General features: G+C 41.7%; 2 protein-coding genes across 4 annotated transcripts in view; both read right to left on the bottom strand.

The window, feature by feature from the left end:
- Window positions 1–826: 826 nt before the first annotated feature.
- LOC106612425 (hepatocyte cell adhesion molecule) lies at window positions 827–11,894 on the bottom strand. The gene is made up of 9 exons (XM_014213538.2): window positions 11,840–11,894; window positions 6,611–6,830; window positions 6,142–6,197; window positions 4,703–5,050; window positions 3,897–4,178; window positions 2,979–3,072; window positions 2,443–2,522; window positions 2,125–2,204; window positions 827–2,014 (listed from the first exon to the last, which is right to left on the bottom strand). Exons 1-9 carry the CDS (start codon window positions 11,892–11,894, stop codon window positions 1,679–1,681), a joined length of 1,551 nt encoding a protein of 516 aa, XP_014069013.1. The 3' UTR covers window positions 827–1,678.
- A 1,818-nt stretch (window positions 11,895–13,712) lies between these two features.
- LOC106612466 (eukaryotic translation initiation factor 5B) overlaps window positions 13,713–25,683 on the bottom strand; it is a 25,302-nt gene continuing 13,331 nt past the window's right edge. For 2 of the 3 annotated variants that reach the window (XM_014213613.2, XM_014213614.2), the window contains exons 6-7: window positions 19,292–19,505; window positions 13,713–16,643 (exon numbers count right to left, since the gene is read on the bottom strand). In XM_014213613.2, the coding sequence (XP_014069088.2) occupies window positions 16,588–16,643; window positions 19,292–19,505 (270 nt within the window). In that variant the 3' untranslated portion in view covers window positions 13,713–16,587. The remainder of the gene's footprint in view (window positions 16,644–19,291; window positions 19,506–25,683) is intronic. The other variant, XM_014213615.2, reaches the window with a different exon arrangement.

The raw sequence follows: 25,683 nt of genomic DNA, 5'->3' as shown, positions 1-25,683 counted from the left end.
TCATGAACAATTTTTACTCTGGCCCAAGGCTGTGCTACAGACTATGAAATCAGATGCAAATTTGAATGGGATAGTTGGCAAAAACAACATAGGTTACTACGGTAATCACTGTGTTCTGTGTATGAAATTCCCTACTGCTTAGAAATACTACAGCTAAATGCATTTGAGAGAGCATACAGAGCAAAGCTATCTCATCTATAGAAGGTATGTGGGTGGGTGGGGGGGGGGGGGTTGTATCTTGTAATATGTTAAAGCATTAAGGATTTGTGACTGTGTTTGCGTGTATTGTGTTTTTTCTTAGATGTAGTAGTTTTTCAACATTTCGTTATATTTTTTTTTAATTGGAAAAATAGCCCTTTGTGGGCTGAAAGAGATCCTAATAAAATAAAATCAATCAAACCTTCCGCTGTTGCACTTCTTAGGAAAAACACAGAAGACCTTGGGCATCACCTACTGGACACAAGAAGGACTTGCAGTCTGGCATGCAGCTCATGGCCACATACTGTATGCTACTATAAATCTGTGGGGTTGTAGGTCCTGCAGTTGAAGAAGCTGGCCCAATGTGCTTTCATCATTGTATTAGATGGCAAACTTAATTATGAGACTGCATAACTTATCATGTGAAATAAAATAAATAATAAGGGGAGAGTGGAATAGCAACATGCCCACACACCACATTATGGCAGCTCTGACTGAATCTTCTACCCAGAAGCCCTTACAGGAAGAGCCCATTAGAATACAGGTATTAACGCATGTGAAAATAAAACTATTGAAAATAAATAACAGTTTTTATGGTGTTGTACGGGTAAAAGTAAAACAATTTTATGGTATTTCCAACATAGCATTTATTGTTCGATTTTTGAGGTTATAAAATGGCATACTTCATTTTGAAGCATGGAATAGAAAGACGGTTTTAGGATTAAATGTTATTTGAAAAAATGTATTTGGAGGTAAAAGGTCCCCAAAACAATTCTAAGAACATTACATACACTATTGACATATGTACATAATGAGTCCAAGGCTTAGGATGGCAGTTTCTTTGCAACCCCCTTCCCCAGTAGGTCTACTGGATGCACCAAATCAAACAAATTGCACTCCTCGCATTATCATTACCCTAACTTTCAAGTAATAACATATCCAGATCCCAGTGTAAATTGACTGTGGCCACTTACATCCCCCTTGCCCCTTACCATGTGGCAACTGCCATACATGGCTTGCCCCGCAAAAATGATTGGTGGATACTGTACTAGAAATGTGTGTGGAGATGTTCCTGGAGTTCATCAGAATAGCCACGGGGGTTAGCCTGGTCCCAGATCTGTATGTGTTCTGACTGTCATTGTCACCACAGCAGAGAGGAGTTGGCTAAAGCACAAAGTGATCTAGAGTCAGGCTACATGGAGGCCATTGGTCCAAGTTGATTCACACCAGAAACAATCTCAAAGCGGTGTCGTGCAGTATGAACGATGTTTCATGTTTTTAAACCTTGGTGGGAAAAACTGAACAACGTATCCAGGGATATAGGAAAACCATGATCAGAGCAGTTGATCCTGGTGTAACAAATATCTTTACATCAAAACCCAACTAAACAGACAAGATAATACACACATGTCCATGGATAGATGTGGATGAATTCTACTGGTGAAGCAGTGATAAGTGAGTGGGGGTGGTCATTCAGACATTAATCCTGGTCGTCGGCCTCTGGGGTGGCTGGGGGCTCCTCTGTCTGTCGATTGGTGGGGATGCCCACAGGAGGGCGAAGTTTATGCCCAGAGCTCTGGACATGTGGAGGTGAACCAGGCGGTGGAGCTGAGGGCGTGACAGGTGGCTGGCCAGGGGGCCTGAGTGGGGTGGCAGGGGGCGAAGGCACAGGGGTATGGGGATATTTGCGGACAGGCCGGGTGGGTGCCTCGGGTGAGTGGGAGGACGGTGGGAGGGGGCTGGGGTAACCGGTCGGGGCGAGGACTGAGAGGCTGATGGAGTTGGCTGAATACTCGTCCTCATCTTTGAGACTGTCCTGGAACAACAACAATGAAGGAATAGATTTAAGCAGAAAATATGAAGGGAAAACTAGCAACATTCTCGAAAATAAACAAGTCTTTGTAAATTGAAAAATCTGTGACTTACATCTTCATTGACAACGTAAAGAGCCATTGGGCTCCTACGGCCAGGTGTTCCATGGACTATTGTTTTTGGCACCACATCAACTGCAAATGAAACAATGTGTGAAACAACTGCACAAACTAAGTGTAGGACTACTCTGCAAAAAATGTGTACTGACTATAACTTTGCCATGAAATCTATCCATCTAAAAAGGTTTGCATTCAAATATCTGAAATAGGAAGAATAAATAAATTAACTAAACATTTAGCGAATGGAACAAAGAATATCACACACTCAAAAAGCACCTAACTGCCAAAAGCTCACATCCCTCTCTCCCCTTACCCTCGTGACTGATGTCACTCCTCTCTACATATACTGGAGAGCTCTGCAACATGGCTGCCATGGCAGCCCGCCGCTTCTTTCTTAACCCCAATGAGAGACAAATAGGAGATGAGTGTTTCACATGTATACTCGTGTGGTGCCCATTTACATTCAGTTTCTGTTTCCTCGAGAACATGTAAGCCCAATTGTTTTTAAAATACTGCATACAGTGTAAATCTAGCCTGGTCCCAGATCTGTTTGTGCTGTATAGCCACAACATTAACAATGACTATAGGAGTAGGCTATACAGCACAAACAGTTCTGGCACCAGGCTAGTGAGACACCATTATCATTGCATTGTAAACAACAGTGATAGAATCCATCCCACACGATACTATCAGTGTCAGAACCTTAGTGTAACATTGGACACAGAGTAGTAGAGAGCTGGGCCAGGGCATTAAGATTCTAGCCGCCTGCTCCTTGCCTAGTGCTTAGTTCTGGTTCCCGAGACATATAAAAGAAAATAGGGAGATGGAGGCACAATGTGGAGCTCTTACTTTTTGGAGGGCTTCCAGCAGGCGCACACTGTCACCAGGGTGATGAGGAGGAAAATGCCCCCGGTGGAAAGGATGATATACAGGGAACTCCGTCCTAGCAAAGGAATGAAGCATTTGATTAACAGAGTAGTCCTTTCTCAAACACCGCAAACACTTCACCACTGTACAAGCAAAGAGTCCTCTCGGACTAGACAAAGATGTCACCTCTAGGCTCTGGAAAGTAGCTACACTCTCCTCTTTCTCTACTATAGGGCTCTCTTTACACCCTCCACTTTAGAACTTTTAGTGGAGGCCACAATAACATAAAATAAAATGGAAGCATTGCAGAATGAGTTAAAATGCGAGGTTCTCCTAGCCTGGTACTGGACTAGATAGCACAAACAGATCGGGAACCAAGCTAAGGTTTTCCAGAACTAGCTGTGCCAGCCAAGTCTGTGTGTGAAAGTGGCTGCTTTGAGGCTTTGTTCAGGGCTGTATGTACGGAGAGAATATAGGACCCTCACTGGGCTAGCTGATATTACGTCACATTTTGATTACGACCGAAATGGCACCATATTCCCTATATAGTGCACAACGTTTGACCAGAGTCATATGGATCATGATCAAAAGTAGTGCACTATAAATGGAATAGGGTGCCATTTGGTACACATCCCTTGTCCCAGTAAGGGAATAATGAAGGAAGGATTAGTGTGCTCCACTGGGGCAAAACCTCAGCTCCACCGGTTTCCTTTATCTCCTGGCCCTCATAAATAACTCAAGCTTTTTACTGGTCTGGTCCGGTCCGGTCCGGTCGGTCGGTCAATTAAGTTTCTTCAGAATTAACTTGTATCTCAACCTTTCCCTGACAGGTACATGCTGAAGCAATCAAGATACATATGCTTGCTAAGGAGCAAGTACTACAACTGTGGTTCTGCTTACTGTAGACGGTGAGTTTGACAGGCACACTCCTCATGCTGCTGATTGGGTTCTCCACTGTACAGCTGTAGATGTCATCGTCTGACATCAGCACCCGGGCGATGGTCAGATACTTCATGTCATGTGACAGGAGCAAGCGTGAGTCATTGGTCAGCACCTTTCCCCCTTTCAGCCAGCCATAGGTGGGCTTGGTGCCATCGCCGTGGGAACAGTGTAAGGTGAAGAGTTCACTCAACTCCAGCACAGAGGAGGCTATCATTTGGACGAAGGGTCTGGACACAGGTACTGTGGGGACAATACACAACAACATGTCAAATAGATTATCTACAGGAGACATAACCAGTACTCCACTGTTTATATAGTATGGCATTGGCTTATACCAGTAAATTATTTGTGAAGAAATAACAAGCTACCTACTCTTTAAAGTAGGCCTTAGAAAAAACTTATAAAGGTATAAGATATACTACGATATAAGATATACTTTGTTTAAAGTGTGGCCACACTTTTTAGCTTTACACCTCAGTCAGGAATAGCATAATGTGATGTAAATTCACTAAGGTCAATAGTTGGTCAGTTGTTGGACTGTTTATTTGATGTCAGCCAAAGCAGTATTGTAAATACAATCTCAATTATTGAAATAATAACTAAATATGCCATTTAGCAGAAACTTTTATCCAAAGCGACTTACAGTCACGCGTGCCTAAATCTTTTACATACTGTATGTATGGGTGGTCCTGGGAAGATTCCCACTATTCTGGCGTTGCACGCGCCATGCTCTACCAAATGAGCTACAGAGGAACCTTTCCTACCATCTACGGTGAGGTTGATGTTGCGCTCCGCAGTGAAGGGATCGTCCGTTATGGAGATCTCCACTTCATAGGCCCCTTCGTCAGACAGCTGCAGGTTGTGGAGGAGCAAGGTGCCGTTCCCAAACACCATGATGCGGTCCCTGTACTCGGGCCGCAGGTTCCCGATGATGCTGGTGCCTATGGACTGGACTATGGTGATGGGCTGCTGCTTGTTCCTCTTCAGCTGCCACTTGATGACCGGTTGGTCAGAGCTGGTGCTGGTGTAGCTGACGGAGAGGAGGGCCTCTCCACCCAACGTGCCTCGGACCAGATGAGCCTGACTGGTGATGTTGACGCCGGCCACTCTGACTGCATGGACACAGTCCAACACATGACGTTCAGTAGAACACTGTGGCAGACTATACAGTGCAGGATATAGTGATCACATGTAAGTGGTTGATTACTGTAACCACATTCACTACAAGCAGAGTGATCTGCTCGAGTATAAGGTCCTAATAACGAGTCTAGAACATTCTGATGTTTTGTATTTTGTCTTTATATGCCGTTCACAGATATACAGTATAAAATAAAGTCAGATATGGGTCTAAAGTTTCCACTCCATTCTAAATGAGTCCAGAAGTAGACTTTTCAAATCAAGACTACTCAAAATCCAGTTAAATCTACAAGTGAAAACAGCGCCCTCAGACTTCCTCATTATTACCACAATCAATCATTCAGTGAAAATTCAATAACGGGTAAGGACCTCTCCAAACAAGCCCAACGTATTTCATCTGTTTTGATTTGTGTACCATTAATAGATCCCCCTTGAGCATACAGGAGGATGGTTTATAACATAACCTGCATATCATCCTTTAGAGTCTAGTTCTACCCTGGAAACCACACACAGTAACGCCATTATACTCACAGTGGAGTTTCCTATAAGTCACCACATCCTTGACCACATGTAGCCATAGGCTAGAGCCACTGAGGGGCGCTGTACCTAATGGATGGGTTGTTGCATGTCATGCTGGGGCAATAGAGAGAGAGCGTCTGGTACCGACCCTCCTCGGCCACAGCTCTGCTCCCTGTAGCGTGTCTGCATGGCATCACTCGATCGCCGTGGCAACAATTTTCAGCCTGAAGGAGGTTGCCGGGAGAGGCAGACAAAGGCCAGGATTGTTGGCCTGATTTCCTCCCTCCCTCCCGTGGTATAAAAAGCCACTGGGAGAGACATGCTCTTTGTGATTGTAGAAGCAGGAGACACAAGGGTTCAGTGATTCTGCTAATAGTGGATGGTCACAATGACACAACAGACAGCCACACAGCAGAAGCAGGCTGAGCCAGGCTCCTAATGCAGAGACACCACCACCACTGCCTGGGCTCCAACTCCAAGTCCGCCAAAGCCTCTTCTCGTAATATAATAATTGTTAACCTATACTTCCAACAACAGCTCAACTCACCCAGGTTCCTTTTACTACAGCTGTATGGCTGAATAGACCTGTGCCTTGGAGTGAATCTACACAGAGGGTACACCAGGACAAAACAATTCTTACTGCCTGGGCCAATGAAATATGTTGTATAGCACTTAGCCTACTTTAACATAGTATTTCATTAATTGATCAAGTACATAACGGAATAATGGTTACAACCAAATTCTGTATTATAAAACAAATACATTTTCAAATTAATTTGCTAACCAAAAAAATGTGAAACAATTTGTGAATTGAAATAAAATCGCAAATATCTACACTTTATCGCCTTATCACATATTACCTGACTACTATGTGATAAACATATTTGCCAATATAGTCACATATCTATTCATTCAAACTACTCTTACTTTAAACTTATTTCCTGACTCAGCCACTAGTTCTTTTCCACATTGTGTATCCCAAAAAAGCAAGTCATAAAGTTTGAGTGTTCACTTACCTGCCTGGAAAAGAAGGAGGAGGCCGAAGAGTGAAAATAGTGAAGGAATAGCTGTGTCTTTTTTCAAGGAAGTCTTCCTCCTCTCCTCCTTCATCTTGGGTAAAGCGCTGAGTCCCTCTCCCACCCAATGAGCATGATTTGTCCACTCCAGGCACGTCCCTGAGAATGCACAAGACTGCAAAAACTGGGCTCAGTTGCCTGCCTGCTCTGAACCACAGCACTCAGGATCCCAGCATGAACAAAAGCACTGTGTGTGTGTGTGTATCCTCAGCTTTGTTAGACATAGACAGGGATAAATAAGCACCGGTTTTTAAAATTTATTATGGTGGGTGGCCAAAGAACATAGTTACATTTAATTGTTTCTCTTTTCTGCACTGCAATTGTATGGCTGTCAAAGTTGCTGTTACCAATGACGAGTTCATATATTTCAAGCATATGTATATGGTTTCAATACATTTCAAAATATAGTGCAATTGAAAACAAGTGTATTCAGTGACAGTACCTTGATTGTCATTCCTACAGTGCTGCTCAGAATTGTTTAATAAACCAAAGGCTCTATAAAAGGACCCAAATCAGAGAAACAGAATAACTGCTCTTAAAAAACAAGTAACCCCTCTCCCCAACTACTGTCCCCACCCCCTGCCACCCCCACCCCCCTCCAGACTCACACCTATAAATGAGAGCAACAATGATTATGTATTAGTCCACACAAACTGTGTTGCAACTAAATCAAGTTATTCTTTTTGGACAAATGTAGCTTAGTCCCTCCCTGTTACAGCCCGTTTGCTTCCATTTGGTTCTTAGTTAGTACACCGCAGATGTAAGAGGATGGGAAGAGAAGTATGGGAAGTACTAAAAAAAAAAACATGTAATGTGTTCCCAGCGTGGCCACTAGGTGGTGCAAGAAGAACAGAAAATCAATGCTCATTACAGAAATAATACACTGGAGATATGAACAATAAAGGACACATCATGATAGATGTTATAACATGTTTTGATATTTCTGATCATCTTATCATTGTAACTATACCTGCAATTCAGCTTCTTGTTGCAGTATTGTACAATGCAGTTCAGACAAATAAAAAGTTATCTCTCTGACACTATACAGTGTTGAGCAACAACCAATTTGACAGAGCTTGAAGAATTTTGAAAATAATGAGAGTGAAAATGTCGCACAATCCAGGTGTGGACAGCTCTAAGAGATGTACCCAGAAAGAATCACAGCTGTAATCGCTGGAAAAGTTGATTCTAACATGTATTGACTCAGTGGGGTTGAATACTTATCTAATCAAGATGTATCAGCGTTTGCTTTTTCATATATATATTTTTTAAATGTTAAAGTTTGTCTTCCACTTTGATAGTGCAGATTATTTTGTGGAGATCGTTGACAAAAATGTACAATCGCATCCATTATTGTTGTAGGGGCTCCCGAGAGGCGCAGCGGTCTAAGGCACTGCATCTCTGTAAGGTTCTGTATTTATTTTCTTAGTCAACCTTGTGTTCTGTTTCATTGTGTTCTTGAACATAGCCCCGTTTCTTTGTGTTCCTGAACGTAGCCCTGTCTTTTATTTTTGTTCATTGATTTCACCTGTGTTAGTTACTCACCTGGTCTCATCAGCTCCTTATTTAGTTCAGTTCATTCTGTTTGTGCCTTTAAGCGGTATTGTTCGTTTTGACTCTACTAAGCCTTTCCCTAGCTCATTTGTGAGAACCAGTTATAGCCTTCAGTCCTAGTTTTGATTCACCTGCCTGTTTGCCTTCCTGTGTATGACCATTGCCTGCCTGTGACCACGATTCCTGCCTTCTGCAAAGGCGAAATAAACACCAGCCGCAATCTGAGTGTGAATCTACACCTTTTTCTCCCTGAGTATTCATTACAATCTCAGTGCTGGAAGCGTCACTACAGACCCTGGTTCGATTCCAGGCTGAGTCACAGCCGGCCGTGATTGGGAGTCCCATAGGGCGGCGCACAATTGGCCCAGCGTCGTCTGCGTTAGGGTTTGGCTGGGGTAGGCCGTAATAGTTCAAAATAATTGGTTCTTAACTGACTTGCCTAGTTAAATAAAGGTGAAAATATATATATATTATAATCACACTTTGTAACACAACAAAATGGGGAAAAATTCAAGGTGTGTGAATACTTTCTCAAGGCACTGTACATGCAAAGGACGGATATCAATTTCACGGATGAGCAAAACAGTAAGGTTAAACACCTTAACATAAAGACTATCACCATCATCATGACTGTTTTCCTCCTGCCACTCAATGCTCAGTCTCACAATTTATACACCTGCAATCAGCATGTCATGGTGGATTTTCTGATACCAGACTTATACTTGTCAGATCAGACAGAGATGTGCTAGTTAACATGATATAACCTCTCAGCTTTCTACTTGTTTATCAGACAATATTGACAAAACTTCAATATCAGTTTGGGTTGATGCAGAGACCGTCAGTGATGTACATTGCACCATAAGTCAACCTTAGCAAAGCCTTACGGTTACATTCTGCCTTACTGTTTCATTCAACAAAAGCAGTGTAAAAACCTAGAAGTAGAATGTCAGAGCTAGCTAACGCAGAAGCTGTTGTCAGAACTAGGGCCGGCTCCAGGCATAAGTGATATAAGCGGACACATAGGGCCTCCGGACGTTTATTTTATAAAACATTTTTTGGAACTCAGTTGGGGTCTCAACTTGCTGTTGAGAGTTAAAATAATAGAATACACAAGGTGTAAGTTTGAAATTTGGTTTTGCATCAGCAGTTTTTCTAGATTTTTTTCCAGTCACTAAGAGTCACTCAATTATCCATGAAATGAATAGAATTGCATGAAATGTGTTATAAAATTGCAAAATGTTCTCTGCGCCCACTGTCAAAATAAGTAGAACTTCAGAAAACTTGCTGTAAATCTACAAAAATGTCTCCCTGCCCCATGGTAATATAAGTAGAATTGCAGAAAATGTATTTTAAAACTTGAATTTTTCTCTCCACAGTCAAGAGGGGGGCCACTACATTTTTTGCCCGCTTCGGGGGCGGGGAGGGGGTCTTAGGACCCCCAAAAAGCTAGAGCCAGCCCTGAGTGGAACTCTCCCATGGTCCCTGTATTTAAACTTCTCTGTAGTAAGCCATCAAAGCCTGGAGCCGTGAGACACACACTTAGACTCTGTCTGTCTTGCTCTGCCCTCTGTGCCCTGGGTAAAAACACCCCTCCCTCTCCCTCTCCCTCTCATCTTCTAACGGCTCCTAAATCAAGGGAAACACTTGCTGTAAATATAAAACAAAGAGTATAAGGGGCCGTCTTCTGCTCATGTATGAGACACACTGTCACAATATCAGAGAGAAGACACACAGCAAGTCTCTGTCGACCAGACTGTTACTAAGTCGGAGAGACTGAATGTGGACTTGGAATCCTTTTACACAAACAGGTCAATTCTGATATGTTGTCCAATTATTGGCAAAAGAGCTGATCTGTTTGGTCAAAAGACCAGTTAGTGGAAAAAGATCAGAATTAGGCTGCCTGTGTACATGCAGCCTTATAGATGCAGTGTGTATGACTCTTGTGATGACAGCAAGGAATAACTTTAGCCCAATGGTATATGTAGGCAAGGCATAACTCTCTCCTCTCTCCTCTCTCCTCTGCTCTCATCCTTCTAGACCTATCTGCTGCCTTTGATACTGTGAACCATCAGATCCTCCTCTCCACCCTCTCCGAGTTGGGTATCTCCGGCACGGCTCACTCTTGGATTGCGTCCTACCTGACAGGTCGCTCCTACCAGGTGGCGTGGCGAGAATCTGTCTCCGCACCACGTGCTCTCACCACTGGTGTCCCCCAGGGCTCAGTTCTAGGCCCTCTCCTATTCTCGCTATACACCAAGTCACTTGGCTCTGTCATATCCTCACATGGTCTCGCCTATCATTGCTACGCAGACGACACACAATTAATCTTCTCCTTTCCCCCTTCTGATAACCAGGTGGCGAATCGCATCTCTGCATGTCTGGCAGACATATCAGTGTGGATGACGGATCACCACCTCAAGCTGAACCTCAGCAAGACGGAGCTGCTCTTCCTCCCGGGGAAGGACTGCCCTTTCCATGATCTCGCCATCACGGTGGACAACTCCATTGTGTCCTCCTCCCAGAGTGCTAAGAGCCTCGGCGTGACCCTGGACAACACCCTGTCGTTCTCCGCTAACATCAAGGCGGTGACCCGATCCTGTAGGTTCATGCTATACAACTTTCGCAGAGTACGACCCTGCCTTACACAGGAAGCGGCGCAGGTCCTAATCCAGGCACTTGTCATCTCCCGTCTGGATTACTGCAACTCCCTGTTGGCGGGGCTCCCTGCCTGTGCCGTTAAACCCCTACAACTCATCCAGGACGCCGCAGCCCGTCTGGTGTTCAACCTTCCCAGGTTCTCTCACGTCACCCCGCTCCTCCGCACACTCCACTGGCTTCCAGTTGAAGCTCGCATCTGCTACAAGACCATGGTGCTTGCCTACGGAGCTGTGAGGGGAACGGCCCCTCTGATCAGGCCCTACACCCAAACAAGGGCACTGCGTTCATCCACCTCTGGCCTGCTGGCCCCCCTACCTCTGCGGAAGCACAGTTCCCGCTCAGCCCAGTCAAAACTGTTCGCTGCTCTGGCACCCCAATGGTGGAACAAGCTCCCTCACGACGCCAGGACAGCGGAGTCAATCACCACCTTCCGTAGACACCTGAAACCCCACCTCTTTAAGGAATATCTGGGATAGGATATAGTAATCCTTCTACCCCCCCCCCCCCAAAAAAAAAAGATATAGATGTACTATTGTAAAGTGGTTGTTCCACTGGATATCATAAGGTTGAATGCACCAATTTGTAAGTCGCTCTGGATAAGAGCGTCTGCTAAATGACGTAAATGTAAATGTAAATGTAAAGGCCTATTCCTAGCTCTGATATGGCTAGCCTCCATTAGATCTAATCTTCTCAAATCTACGAATGAATGTAGCTCTTCAGTATTCATGAGCTAGTGTGCATCATGCAGTATTGTCCCTTTTCAGTATGGGCTGAGTGATCCAGTTATCAGTGAAATTCATATTGTGTTCAATCGTACCCCCAATGACCCACAGTTTGGATAACCTAGAATCTGGAGCCGTATGCCCCAAGCGTTTCAGAGTAGGAGTGCTGATCTAGGATCATAATGAATAAGATTATATGGGCAGGAGAGAACAGATCCTAGTTCAGCACTCTTACTCTGAGACACTTTATAAATACGAGCCCTGTCCTTAAAGAGTGAGGTCGTAGACATGATGATGATGATGACCGTGGTGACCAATAGAACATACAAGTGTCCTCTGCTGTTGAGTTTGACTCACTTCCACCACTAATTGCTGCCCAGGGGAATACAGTAATTGCACTGACAAGCTGTGTGAGGGAACTAAGAGAGCGAATCAATCCGGATGAACATTGAAAAAAAAAAAATCTGACTTTCAAACACACAGACTCATTGAAAACCCCCACAACATTCAACAGCCCTTAAAGGACTAAACACAACCACATATCTATTTACAAATGACTGACATTGCATTCTATTTCAGCTAAAGAATTGTATTTCTGGAACAGTATGTTTCTACATTGAAAAACATTCATTAACTAATTGTTGTATTTGGATGCTGTTAATCTTTCCATGGTGAAATACACAACATAACTAAGATAATGTTAACTGTTTTGGACTAAGCTATCCATCAAACTCTTAATTTACAGTTCCCTGCTGCTGAAGTGCTAAGTTTGGTTTCTGGATACCTGTGGGAACACAGAGAGAAGTGGTGTGGAGCTGTGTCAAGTTGAGAAACTAGTGCTGTCTTCTGTGGCTGTGTTGCCATGGAAAACCAGTAGAATGTCTCTTTAATACCTTATCAGTCAGCAGCTGGTGACAGGACACATTCAGAGGGGGAGAGAGATTCCTTCAGTGCCTCTGTGTGGCTGGGCTGAGCTCAGATGTGTGTGGGAGTGAGCGTGGGTGAGCTGTCAGTGAGTCTTATGCTTCCTCCTTCCATATCTCAACCCTGCACTTTTCTCATATGGAGAGAAAAGGCAACAGAAAGAGCACCTAAGCCAATGAAACAACACTGACTATGACTGTAATGTTTTCGACTAAAGGAGTATCCATACAGATTCACTGTAAAGGACATCGCTGAGATTGGACATCATTGACATTGTTATGAAGAGCACTATAAAAATCTCATAATTTATTATTATTAATTATTACTATTATTTGTAAAGTGATAAGATATTTGACATCAGTGATGCACCTGTTAAGATGTGAGAAACAATGAAAATGTTTTTCAGAGAAAAATCATATGTATTATATTCAAAGCTGCAACATGAATGGAAACTGGGGAAATATTAGATTCTGTTCAAACATCACTTATCAAACCAGTATGTGCAACCGAACAAAACAAATGAATCAAGTCTACTACTGGTCATGTGATGTGAGTTATTCCTGAAGTTCCCCTACAGAGGCAGCTTTTCACGGAAGATCAGTCACCATTTGTTTCAACTTCATAGTGGTGGGAAGACTTTTCAATTAACAGCTGTGCTTATGCTGCATTACAGTTGAGTGAAAAAAAACTGGTTGAGTGGAAAAAAACTGTTCTGTCTTGAGATTGCATTCCCTACATTACTTTTGGAATCCATTTCTCTCTTTAAGGGGAAATTCAGATTACAGTTTTTAGACTACTTTCAGGGTGAGGAATCATCTAACATCAAGTTGTAAAATCCTGAACTTTCCCTTTAAAAATAGGGTTGATGCATTCTATGAAACACCATTCAATATTTGGTGATAGATCATGTTCTGTAGTCAGTGTGATCATGTTTGTAATCATATTGATAGAGCTTGAAGACGCTGCTGTTATTATTGATTCATTCCATAATCCTAGTTCAATAACCTTGGATACAGTACTTTGCAGGTTAAGTGTTAATCACTGCTTCTACATATAAATTACTAATCTTTTTGAAACACTCATCACCATATCCATTATCCATGAGTGGGAAAGGGTCAGGTTCAAGACTATTACTCATGAATTACATATGGTGCTCTGAACAGCTGAAAATGATTTCCTACACAAACATTTTATATGGATTTATTGATTCACAACTGTAATTCCTTTACAATGATTTCATTAAATCTGTTCATGAAGCATGATGATAATCAGGGGTTGGAACTGGTTCAGGGAACAAAACCGAAAACTGGAAAATAACTACATTTTTTAGAGGAATAGAATCAGAAACGGAACGAATGTGATCTATACTGTTCTGGAACAGAACCGTAATTAAAAGCATGGGAACCCTTTAATAATGTTATTTTACGTTCCAGGCATTTTCATCAGTACCACAAGTAATGCAACAAGGTGCCTATGCCCTTACTCTGTCACTCAGAAACATATTCCATTGTCTGCCTGACAGCTGAAAATCTTTGCCAGTGTGTGCATGTGTAGGCAACCGGCCCCTCTCCCTATGAAGCTTAGTCTACTGTAGCCTACTGACGTTACAAGCGTGATTCAGAAATTAGGGAGATTTTTAAGAGAAGAATGGATTCATTTTTTTAATGCTAGTTACAGATGCTATAGTTATCACGTTTCACATTGGATTTATTAACTACAAAAAGGGAAGACGTGTTTTTAATTCTGGTGCCACTCTGCACACACAAGCTTGATAGATAGCTAGCTAGCTTTGGTCCAACTTTAAGCCAACTCTCGGAAGTTCAAAGACATTCAACATTCCTCCATAGAAACCTATATTAACAGGTCAAAAAGCATTAAACATTTAATGGCAATTTAGCTAGCTAGCTTGCTGTTGCTAGCTAATTTGTCCTTGGATTTAAAGATTAGGTTGTTATTTTACCTGAAATGCACAAGGTCCTCTACTCCGACAATTAATCCACAGATGAAAGAGTAAACTGAGTTTGTTTCTAGAAATCTCTCTTCCTTCAGGCTTCTTCTTCTTTGGACTTTATATGGCGGTTGGCAACCAACTTTAAGCTGCATTACCACTACCAACTGGTCTGGAGTGTGGACCTCAGTTCATCTTTCAATCACCCACGTGGGTATATGCTCCTAAAAACCAATGAGGAGATGGGAAAGGCGGGACTTGCAGCGCGTCACAAATAGAACTAAGTTCTATTTTATCGCCTGGCCACGCAGACGCTCATTGACGCGCGCAAGCTGTGTGGGTGCAATGATTGAATAACATGTGTGTACATTTATTTTGCAATGCGAACGGTGTGGTCAGCATGTCATCCACCATCTCTCTCTCTCCCGACCAGCAAAATTTCAGTCTAATCTCATGCCATACACTTGCCCGTCTATCACGCATGTAAACAACTGTAGCCTAACATGCTGACCAGACCGGCGCGCACGCGCCATTGTGCGCATGTTGATTTTGTCCACCCACACCAGACGCGATCAGGACACGCAGGTAGAAATATCAAAACAAATGCTGAACCAACTCTATTAATTTGGGGACAGGTCGAAAAACATTTACATTTTTATGGCAATTTAGCTAGCTAGCTTGCTGTTGCTATCTAATTTGTCCTGGGATATAAACAATAGGTTGTTATTTTAACTGAAATGCACAAGGTCCTCTACTCTGACAATTAATCCACAGATAAAACAGTAAACCGAGTTTGTTTCTAGTAAACTCTCCTCCTTCAGGCTTCTTCTTTTTCTTTGGACTTTATATGGCGGTTGCAAACCAACTTTAAGGTACATTATCACTACCAACTGGGCTGGAGTGTGGACCTCAGTTCATCTTTCAATCACCCACGTGGGTATATGCTGCTAAAAACCAATGAGGAGATGGGAGAGGCGGGACTTGCAGCGCATCAAGTGTAACAAATAGAACCAAGTTCTATTTTAGCGACTGGCTACGCAGATGCTCGTTGACGCTCTTGAGCAGTGTGGGTGCAATGATTGAATAACATGTATGTGTACATTTATTTTGCAACGCTCGCGCACATGACATGAGTGGTGTGGTCAGCATGTAGGCAGCAGATAGCGCCCATGCACTAGGCTAAAACAACTATGGCTTGCCCGCTCCATTGCAAGCTGCTCTATCCGCACTGATTGGTGAAGTAATTTAATGTCAAGATAATGTAAAAAAAAAAAACGGGTACTTTTTGGGGGTAAGAACCAGTTCAGAACAAATGATTGAAATATAATTTAGGTTCCAACCCGATGGTAATACCATACACCTGATTTAGGTCAGCATTTTATATGAAACACAAATTCTGTACCCATAAACATACTGTAGTAGCAGATGATATGACTCCATTTCTCTAAGGATAAAACTGTACATGATTACTACTATCTGCAAATAAACTATAGTACACTGCACTGCATGCTGTGTTGGAAGATCTGATTTGGAGAAAATGGTAATGCTGACCAATATGTGAAAGTGATTCCATTATTCATTATGGTGCACAACACTTAAAGACTGCAAATATAGATAACAATAAATGAATCATTAACTTAAATAATATACCTTACAATAACCAATAGGGTCTCTTCCTCCCTTTTAGCAATATTGTGTACGCCAAAAATAATGAAATAGTAATTATACAAGCACTTGAAACAACGCAGAAACAAGCATTCCAGCGGTTGAAGTGTATTCATAATGCATAATTGTACACAACCTTTATATTCAACTCAAATTAGCCCTGTTTAGCATGGGAAAACACTTATTATCAGCTTCTTCTAGACTAGCACACTACCAGAAGTTTCACAAGTACATGCAGTGAGAGATGCAAATTTGGGTCAAAGACGACCCACACAAATTGGGGCTGGAAGCAGGAAAGTGTTAAAGAGTTCACAAATGAAATGATGCATCCCAAAATCTGGATTATACACAGCTATTTTGTGTTACATAGAAAGTTGCTCCTCCAGGAAAAAAAGGTACAGCCACAGCCATGCTTCTTCTTCTTCTCTTCATCGAGGTCAGAGGCTTCACTGTTCCGGCACAGATGTGTCATCTCTCTCTACTCCGTCCGATCCTCCTGATTCTAAAAACAGATGAAGAAGCAGATTTTAGCACTGCAGATGGAATGATGAATTCATGTTCCCATTACACGCTCACACTCCATAGTGATGTTGACCCCCAACAGCACAATGACACTCGCAAGATTGAGATTTCTCACGAAAGGTTGTGATAAGCATGATAGTACTGAAAACATACAGTAATGACTTGATTGGTTTTATTAATCCTGGTGAAAGACTTCCTATGAATACCCTCCTTATGATGAATGCATTGTGAATATTTGGTGTAATAAATTCATTTATAATGCATTATAAAGACTGCATTCATTGGAAGTGTTGCCAATAACCCAAATGAAAAGCAGAGGCTACTCTAGGAGGGAGAGATTTAGCGGGCTGATGCCTCTACGACAAGGAACATTAATTATTGTGTGTCTCAGAGGTATAAGGCACCTGGTGTTAAAAATAACACCGCTATATAAAAATGCTTGGCAACCAAGAACTGGGTTGGGGGTTGGTGAGGTTCAGAGAAGGCTTAAATTGGAAAGTCGTTTCTTGGTATTTCTCAAGGATGGGGCAAACCCGATTCAAGTACTGTAGAGGTGAAACAACCTGACCTGGAACATATTCTAACAAGGGATGCACAATATATCGGTAAGCATATCGTAATCGGCTGATATTAGCTAAAAATGCCAACATCAGCATCGGCCCGATGTCTAGTTTAACGCTGATGTGCAAAACCGATGTCAAAGCTGACGTGCATACCAATATAACGTAGGTAGATGACGTAATGACGCCACAAAAAATACAGAGCTGCACGTGCAACACAGCAATCCTAACCTAGCTCACAATGTCTGCTGTGTGGATTGAGCAGTCAACAAGTCGAGCAGTCATTTGAAAGAGTAATAACATTTCTTAACGCCAAGATAATGGAATTAATTGCCCTTGACAATCAGCTGTTCTCTGTCGTGGATGATGTTGGCTTTTGCCGACTGGTCGAGCACTGGTACACACTACCAAGTTGGCGCTATTTTTCAGATGTTGCCCTACTGGAGTTACACAGTATTGTTGAAACTCACATCCATCACGACTGACATTTGGACCAGCGATGTCAGCCTCATGAGCATTATGAGTCTGACAGCATAGTGGGTCGACGAGGATTTCGTAATGAGGAAAGCTGTATTGCATGCTCAAGAATGTGCTGATTCTCATACCGCTGCTGCCATTTTAATGGCATTTGAGAACATGTTTGAAACTTGGAAACATGAACACTCCTACGTAAATGCCAACAAAATAACGTTTTGGTCAGTGTGTGTGTTTCAACTATTTAACTGTACTAGAATGCTTAAAAGACCGTAAAAATGTTAAATATTAGTTATCGGTATTGTTGTTTTTTTTTGGCAAGGAAAATATTGGATATCGGCCAAAAATGTTATATTGGTGTATCCCTAATTCTAACCCCTGTCCCATTTTTTCACACACTCAACACAAGAATGAACACCAACAAATATAACTGACAATAAACACTTTAAACTCCACACAATGTCCTGTCCCATTTTTTATTAAACAAAGGACGAACCAGTGAAGTGTTGGTGGTTGCCTGTTTGCATAATATGTGCTGTTGCTGTATGATAGCAAACAAGTCAAATGCATTGTTTTTCGGATGGGTAACACACTAATGTTGTATGCTCTGCCCCTGGAATCAGAACCTGTGAAATAAGCTGCAATGTACACTTTCTGATTCCTGGAAGTATTCTTGAGGCTTCAGTCACCCACCAAAAAAACTCACATTTCAGTAGCTGATATGTTTAAACACAAACTGACAAAAAATGTACTGGAGCTCAAATATGAAAATATTGTGACAAACCACTTTCAACATTTATTTGTGCAAACTGTACAGTTTTGCCCTAAATATATTTTCACCACAAAAGGTGTTGATTAGATCGTGTTCAAATATAAAGTGAATGACATATCTAGATGTTCTGAGATAGAAAGGTAAGATTTTCCATGGTTTTGGGCACCGACACCATCTCACACGTTTGAGTTGTGATCAACATTTCTCATTCGAATGCATCCATCTATTTGACAATATAACTAATGGAGTATTCATTAATAATCACTCCATAAAGACATTAATTGTAGGTTTCAATCAGGCACTGCAGCCTTTATAGAGTAATTAAAGAACTGGATGGAGTGTGTCACATTACTCACACTGAAATAACTTAATTAGGGGCCTTTAACAGACCTAGTTAATAATGCATGGCTTTTAAATTGCTTTCAAGCAGTGTTAAAATGGTGGTCCTTCATAAGACCCTTGCATTATGCATACAATGTATGCATTTGATGTTGAAAAACAGATCAATAAATGCAGTTAATATTGTTATGGACACAAAATAGGCATCCTGTTACTTAGTTAATAGTGTGCAAAGCTGAATGTACAAGATGTAGAGGATGTTAGGGACACAAGCATCAGATCCATAATTGGTTTGTCAGCCAATGTCCAAAGTGAAAGTTACTAGCTGAAAATAGACAGCAATAATTTGTGCAGAACTGTTACTGATGACATAGGTCTACACCAGATTAGTCCTGAGGGGATATCAAGGCTAATACCAGCCTAAACCAGTTTGGGTCTACGTGTGTGTCTGTTTGGGTGTCAGGGGACACTAGAGTCACTGACCTGTCCCCCCCTGGTTGCCGTTGAGGGCCTCACCACTGCTGCTCACCTCCTCATCCTCCTCCTCCCCCTCAGGCTTGTCAGCAGGCTTAATCTTCTTCCTGGTCATGTGACCACGGAAGCCAGCCTGGATCTTGGCAGCTGCCTTGTTGGCCTCTGGGTCGTCCAGAGGTATGTCCATGATGTCCTCCTCCTCCTGGGGTTGGCTGCATTCTTCCTATAGGAGGAAAGTATATCTGAGAAATGAGGAAATTAGGAGGGGGCTTGGTTGAGGTAATGTCGCATGAGGAGGAGCCCCAGATTAACCTCTGCCTAGGGACCCAAAATGACTAAATCCACCTGAGAACAACACCAGTGGATATCAGGCTGTCTGTGCTTGTCAATGATAGTGAAATATCCCCATCAATTGCATCCTCAGGGTCCTAAAGGGTCCAAGGGCTTAAGAGTCTACAACAGAAGCTCCATCTTCCGGAGTTTTTTCTCTCACACTTATTGCCTGAACTTCTGCCATTGCTAAGCTGGAACGGGGTAACTGCTATGTAAACAATGTTTCCAAACTGCTTGACCTGACACTCAACACCATGCACAGAAAATAAATATGTCTCTCTGTTCCTCTGTGATTCCCGATTTCAAAAGTTGACAGTCAGCCAGACTGTCCATCAAGAGTGAGAAGAACATAAAGGGAATTCAACTTTAGATCTCTCAGACTCTCTCTCTGACACTCTCATGACACAAAGACAGCACCATTGCATACCATGTAGCTTATTACTGGCAGAATACAAAAAGCTGGGTTGGTGAGTGGTGGATAGGTGGGTGAGGTAGAAATCTCCTTATTCACAAGTGGTTACAGAACAGTGACATAGTTGTCAGCAATCATCCAAACACGTCCGCTGCATCCCACCAGTTGCTCATCCCCTCTTAACAATTTGGTGCATAGGCGACACAAAGAAAACCCACTGCACTGTATGGAGTGTCCTCAGTGAAACCCCTTAGTGTGGGAGTGTGACCACCCACTATTACAGATAGCATTAAAGCTAGCATTCATTAGCTTAGCTTTAACGGCTGAGTAGGATTTTTATTTATTTATTTACTTAACCTTTATTTAACTAGGCAAGTCAGTTAAGAACAAATTCTTATTTTCAATGATGGCCTACCAAAAGGCCTCCTGCGGGGACGGGGGCCTGGGATTAAAAATAAATAAAAAATATAAATATAGGACAAAACACACATCACGACAAGAGACAACATAACACTACATAAAGAGAGACCTAAGACAACAACATAGCAAGGCAGCAACACATGACAACACAGCATGGTAGCAACACAACATGGTAGCAGCACAAAACATGTTACAAACATTATTGGGCACAGACAACAGCACAAAGGGCAAGAAGGTAGAGACAACAATACATCAAGCAAAGCAGCCACAACTGTCAGTAAGAGTGTCCATGATTGAGTCTTTGAATGAAGAGATCGAGGCAAAACTCAAAAGGATGCCAACATTCGCATATCTTACAGCAGCAGAAAGACAGGAGTGTTTTTCATTCCGGCGTGAGGTTTTTCTAACTCTTCAAGGGGTTAATCTACAGTAGGCTCTAAATGTGTCATCTCAATAAGCTCAAATGACTTGCAATCAATGAACAAAAATAAACATACTCATACTTTCAACAGCCTACTCATACTTTTAACAACCTATATTCATTATGGCTATCAATATCATTATACCATAGATATTCATTAATTATCAATTTAAAGCATTTCAACTAATCCATATGCAAATAATATAGGACCAATTTGGCAGAAAGTTGCTTTATGAAGAAGCTGAAGCAGGTGCAGTGGACACCTGGTAGATCAGACAGCTCGAGTTTCCAGGGCTGATAGTCGGAGTCTTAATGAAACAAGCAAGCCAAAAGACCATAACAAGGAAACAAATTATTTTCTGAGGGTTACTAAAATATAAAGCTCTGTCAACACATATATAAATGCCTTTTAATTCATCCATTACCCAATTAGAATGATATAACTCTGTAATTCTGTTAAAAAGCTGTAACAAAGGAATAGTTTCGTATAGTTACTTGTTAGATATTAGTTCAATATCTTACAAAATACATTATTAATTTCAAGCATGTACTCACAATGTGGCAGTCCATGATGAGCAATCTGAGAGATGACAGTCTTCGGATGAACTGACCTAAAATGCCTTTTGCCTGTACTCTGTGTTGACCGAGAAAGATTTCTCGTGTATCCACTAGAGATGTCTCGTTCCCGCTAACAGACACTTTATGCTCACTAGTATACGCATGCATTGAGTGCGTGAGAAAGAGGCTGGGAGAGAGAAAGAGAGAGTGAGATACGACCTCCTGCAAGCACACAAACCATGTGGTTTATCTTTCCAGTCTCATTAAGGTTGATAACCCACTGTGCTCCCACAGACCTACTGTACCCCTCACTTCAAAGACTTACCTGACCTCAAAGTACAGTATATGACAAAGTCATCAACTAAGGGTCTCAGACATTGAAAAAATCTTTTAAGTGATAATTGTAAGTTATGACACCCTAAAGTCCACTTTAATTAACACATTGTGTCTGGCCATTTGGCACATGCCACATACTGTACCATTTGGCACATGCACATACTGTACAATTTGGCACATGCCACATACCGTACCACATACAGTACCAGTCAAAAGATTAGACACACCTACTCATTCAAGGGTTTTTCTTTATTTTTACTATTTTGTAGAATAATAGTGAAGACATCAACACTATGAAATAGCACATAGAGAATGATGTAGTAACCAAAAAAAGTGTTAAACAAATAAAAATATATTTTACATTTTAGATTCTTCAAAGTAGCCACCTTTGCCTTGATGGCAGCGTTGCACACTCTTGGCTTTCTCTCAACCAGCTTCACATGGAATGCTTTTCCAACAGTCTTGAAGGAGTTCACACAATATGCTGAGCACTTGCTGGCTGCTTTTCCTTCATTCTGAGGTCCAACTCATCCCAAACCATCTCAATTGGCTTCAGGTTGGGTGATTGTGGAGGCCAGGTCTTCTGATGCAGCACTCCATCACTCTCCTTCTTGGACAAATAGCCCTTACACAGTCTGGAGGTGTGTTGGGTCATTGTCCTGTTGAAAAACAAATGATAGTCCCACTAAGCGCAAACCAGATGGGATGGTGTATCGCTGCAGAATGCTGTGGTAGCCATGCTGGCTAAGTGTGTCTTGAATTATAAATAAATCACTGACAGTGCCACCAGCAAAGCACCCCCACACCTCATCCTCCATGGTAGGAACTACACATGCGAAGAGCATCCGTTCACCTACTCTGCATCTCACAAAGACACAGCAGTTGGAACCAAAAATCTCAAATTTGGACTCAGACCAAAAGAGAGATTTCCACCGGTCTAATGTCCATCGCTCGTGTTCCTTGGCTCAAGCAAGTCTCTTCTTCTTATTGGTGTCTTTTAGCAGTGTTTTTTTTTTGGCAGCAATTCGACCATGAGGGTCTGATTCACGCAGTCTCCTCTGAACAGTTGATGTTGTGATGTGTCTGTTACTTGAACTCTGTGAAGTGTTTATTTGGACTGCAATTTCTGAGGCTGGTACCTCTAATGAACTTATCCTCTGCAACAGATATATCTCTGGGTCTTCCCTTCCTGTGGCGGTCCTCATGAGAGCCAGTTTCATCACAGCGCTTGATGGTTTTTGCAACTGCACTTGAAGAAAGTTTCAAAGTTCTTGAAATGTTCTGGATTGACTGACCTTCATGTCTTAAAGTAATAATGGACTGTTGTTTCTCTTTGCTTATTTGAGCTGTTCTTGCCATAATATGGACTTGGTATTTTACCAAATAGGGCTATCTTCTGTATACCACCCCTACCTTGTCACAACACAACTGATTGGCTCAAACATATTAAGAAGGAAAGAAATTCCACCAATGAATTTTTATCAAGGCACACCTGTTAATTGAAATGCATTCGAAGTGACCTCATGAAGCTGGTTGAGAGAATGCCAAGAGAGTGCAAAGCTGTCATCAAGGCAAAGGGTGGCTACTTTGGAGATCCTCAAATATAAAATATATTTTGATTTGTTTAACACTTTTTTGGTTACTAAATGATTCCATATGCGTTATTTCATAGTTTTATGTCTTCACTATAATTATACAATGTAGAAAAAAACAAATAAAAAATAAATAAAAACCCTTGAATGAGTAGGTGTGTCCAAACTTTTGACTGGTACTGTACATACTTAATTAATGTAACCTTCAAGTAAAGTGTAACTGGAAAACCCAAGAGAAACCACGCACACAATGTACAGACATGATCATGTAGTACTGGTTTATAAATTATTGCTCAGTTGTACACAATTAGAGAGAGAACTAAAAACGTTTCTATCGTTCAGATCCCAGCTGCCACCAGCGCCCCCGCTCATTGCCTCAGACAGAAAGGAGAGGGAGAAACAGCAAACACATCCATTTGTCTGTGTCCCTGTCTGACATGACTGCCTCCCCTGTTTCATCCCATTATGTCAATATATTACCTTTCAAAAACCCACCTGGTAATGCTTCGTTTCAGCTTTGAGATAAGAAAATATCTTGTTCTTATCAACATATGTATGTTAGAAATGAATCCTTCATTGTCACCTTGTTCATCTATCAAAACCCACTTAAGAATGAGTACAGTACAAAGTGACTAAACTGCACATTGCCTACAGATAGAGATCAGTCATAATGTGCCTGGGAATAAAGAAGAGCACAAAGGTGGACAAAATCACTGGACAAGACATTTGGTATAGGTCAGAGTAGATGGCCTACATTTAAAGGTGAGAAAGAGAGATGGATATGCTGCAGATAAATTTGCATTGTCTAACAAACTATCTGCTTGTAGTTCATCATGTGCACCGCCATCTTCCAGACTTTCCCTGATAAGACCCAGAGGGGAAAGGGATGGTGCACGTTTCCATGGTAACATCCCTCTAAATCCTACTCTCCCTACCTCCCAGCTTAAGAAGACATCGGCCCAAATATATAAAATGGGTTATTGGTGACAACCCACTGGGCACACATTGGTTGAATCAACGTTGTTTCCATGTCATTTCAATGAAATTACGTTGAACCAAAGTGGAATAGACGTTGAATTGACGTCTGTGCCCAGTGGGAATAGTCCAAATCATGCAATTCTCATTAGCTCAGAAATCTTGTTTAGGGCTCATTGATTGTTTAGACTGGAATTACCAAGAGCAAACAGAACTTGGCACTGAAAATTCCGATCAAATATATTAGGCTATGCACAAACACACACACTAGGTTTGGACGATGTCAAACCACCATTGGGCTATAGTAAAGAAATCACATGCTACAACTGGAGGAATCATGACAAAATATAGGCCTAATGTTGTTGAAAGCCTGGGCAGAGGCTAAGTGCAGGCAAATCTTTTCTAATATTCTTTTCTGGTGTAGCTTCAGCATGGAACAGGTTTGCGTGTGTCTGTCTGTGTTTGTGTGGCGGGCACATGACGGAGCAAAGTGACAGCTGCAACTGATGGAGAACGGGCTGTCTTGTCTTGAGAATAGTCTATGCCTAGGCGTATAGACTTCAACTTTCATTATTGTTCTTTCTGAAAGTGGCAACTTTAGGACAATACCTTCTTAGGCTATTATAATATTTGGGAAATAAGCTGCTGTTCATAACTTTAACTAGTCTTAAAGGATCTTTTCACCCCCCACACAGATAATGTATCTCTTAATAAGCTTAAACTTGATTAAACTTTTCTATAGGCTATTGATATTATTTGTTCTCTCTCATTATTAGTCGCCTGGCTACCTTACATTTAAAGGCTATTCAAAGAAATGTATGAGATGGAACTCCATTATATTCATTCATTGCTTGATCGGAAGAAAGCCATGCATGCATAAAATGATGAAAGCGTAGCCTAGCCCAAAATCATATTCAGAACCTATCGAATGGAAAGAGAAGGGAATATAGGCTGTTTTTTAAAACAGGAAGACACGAGATAGTTAAGAGCGTCCGTTATCTAAGGCGTGTCCGGGATATACACCGAGTGTAAAAAAAACATTAGGAACACCTGCTCTTTCCCATGAAATCAGCCTGGTCTTCTATACTAGACGTTAGATAGTACATGTAAATCAGGGACACTCAAATTAGTATATGTTACGTTTGGTATGGTTACATAAGACAGATGGTTACTTAAGGCAAATACAAAAGTAGGGTGGTTGGTATAACGCGAACGTCTAGCAACCCAAAGGTTGTGAGTTCGAATATCATCACAGACAACTTTAGCATTTTAGCTAATTAGCAAATTTTCAACTACTTCCTACTTTTTAGCCACTTTGCAACTACTTAGCTAACCCTTCCCCTAACCTTAACTC

Source organism: Salmo salar, chromosome ssa09, assembly GCF_905237065.1.
Source record: "Salmo salar chromosome ssa09, Ssal_v3.1, whole genome shotgun sequence".
NCBI lineage: Eukaryota > Metazoa > Chordata > Actinopteri > Salmoniformes > Salmonidae > Salmo > Salmo salar.
This window is presented reverse-complemented; position numbering and strand designations above follow the sequence as displayed.

Bases quoted from the DNA above. Each gene is read 5' to 3' on its own strand.
- LOC106612425 (XM_014213538.2), bottom strand. From the start codon at position 11,894: ATGTCTACGACCTCACTCTTTAAGGACAGGGCTCGTATTTATAAAGTG. The intron at 5,051-6,141 runs GTGAGTTGAGCT...GTGTCCATGCAG, and splicing joins CTGTAGTAAAAGGAACCTGG to TCAGAGTGGCCGGCGTCAAC. The intron at 2,523-2,978 runs GTAAGAGCTCCA...ATTGGGGTTAAG, and splicing joins TGCTGGAAGCCCTCCAAAAA to AAAGAAGCGGCGGGCTGCCA.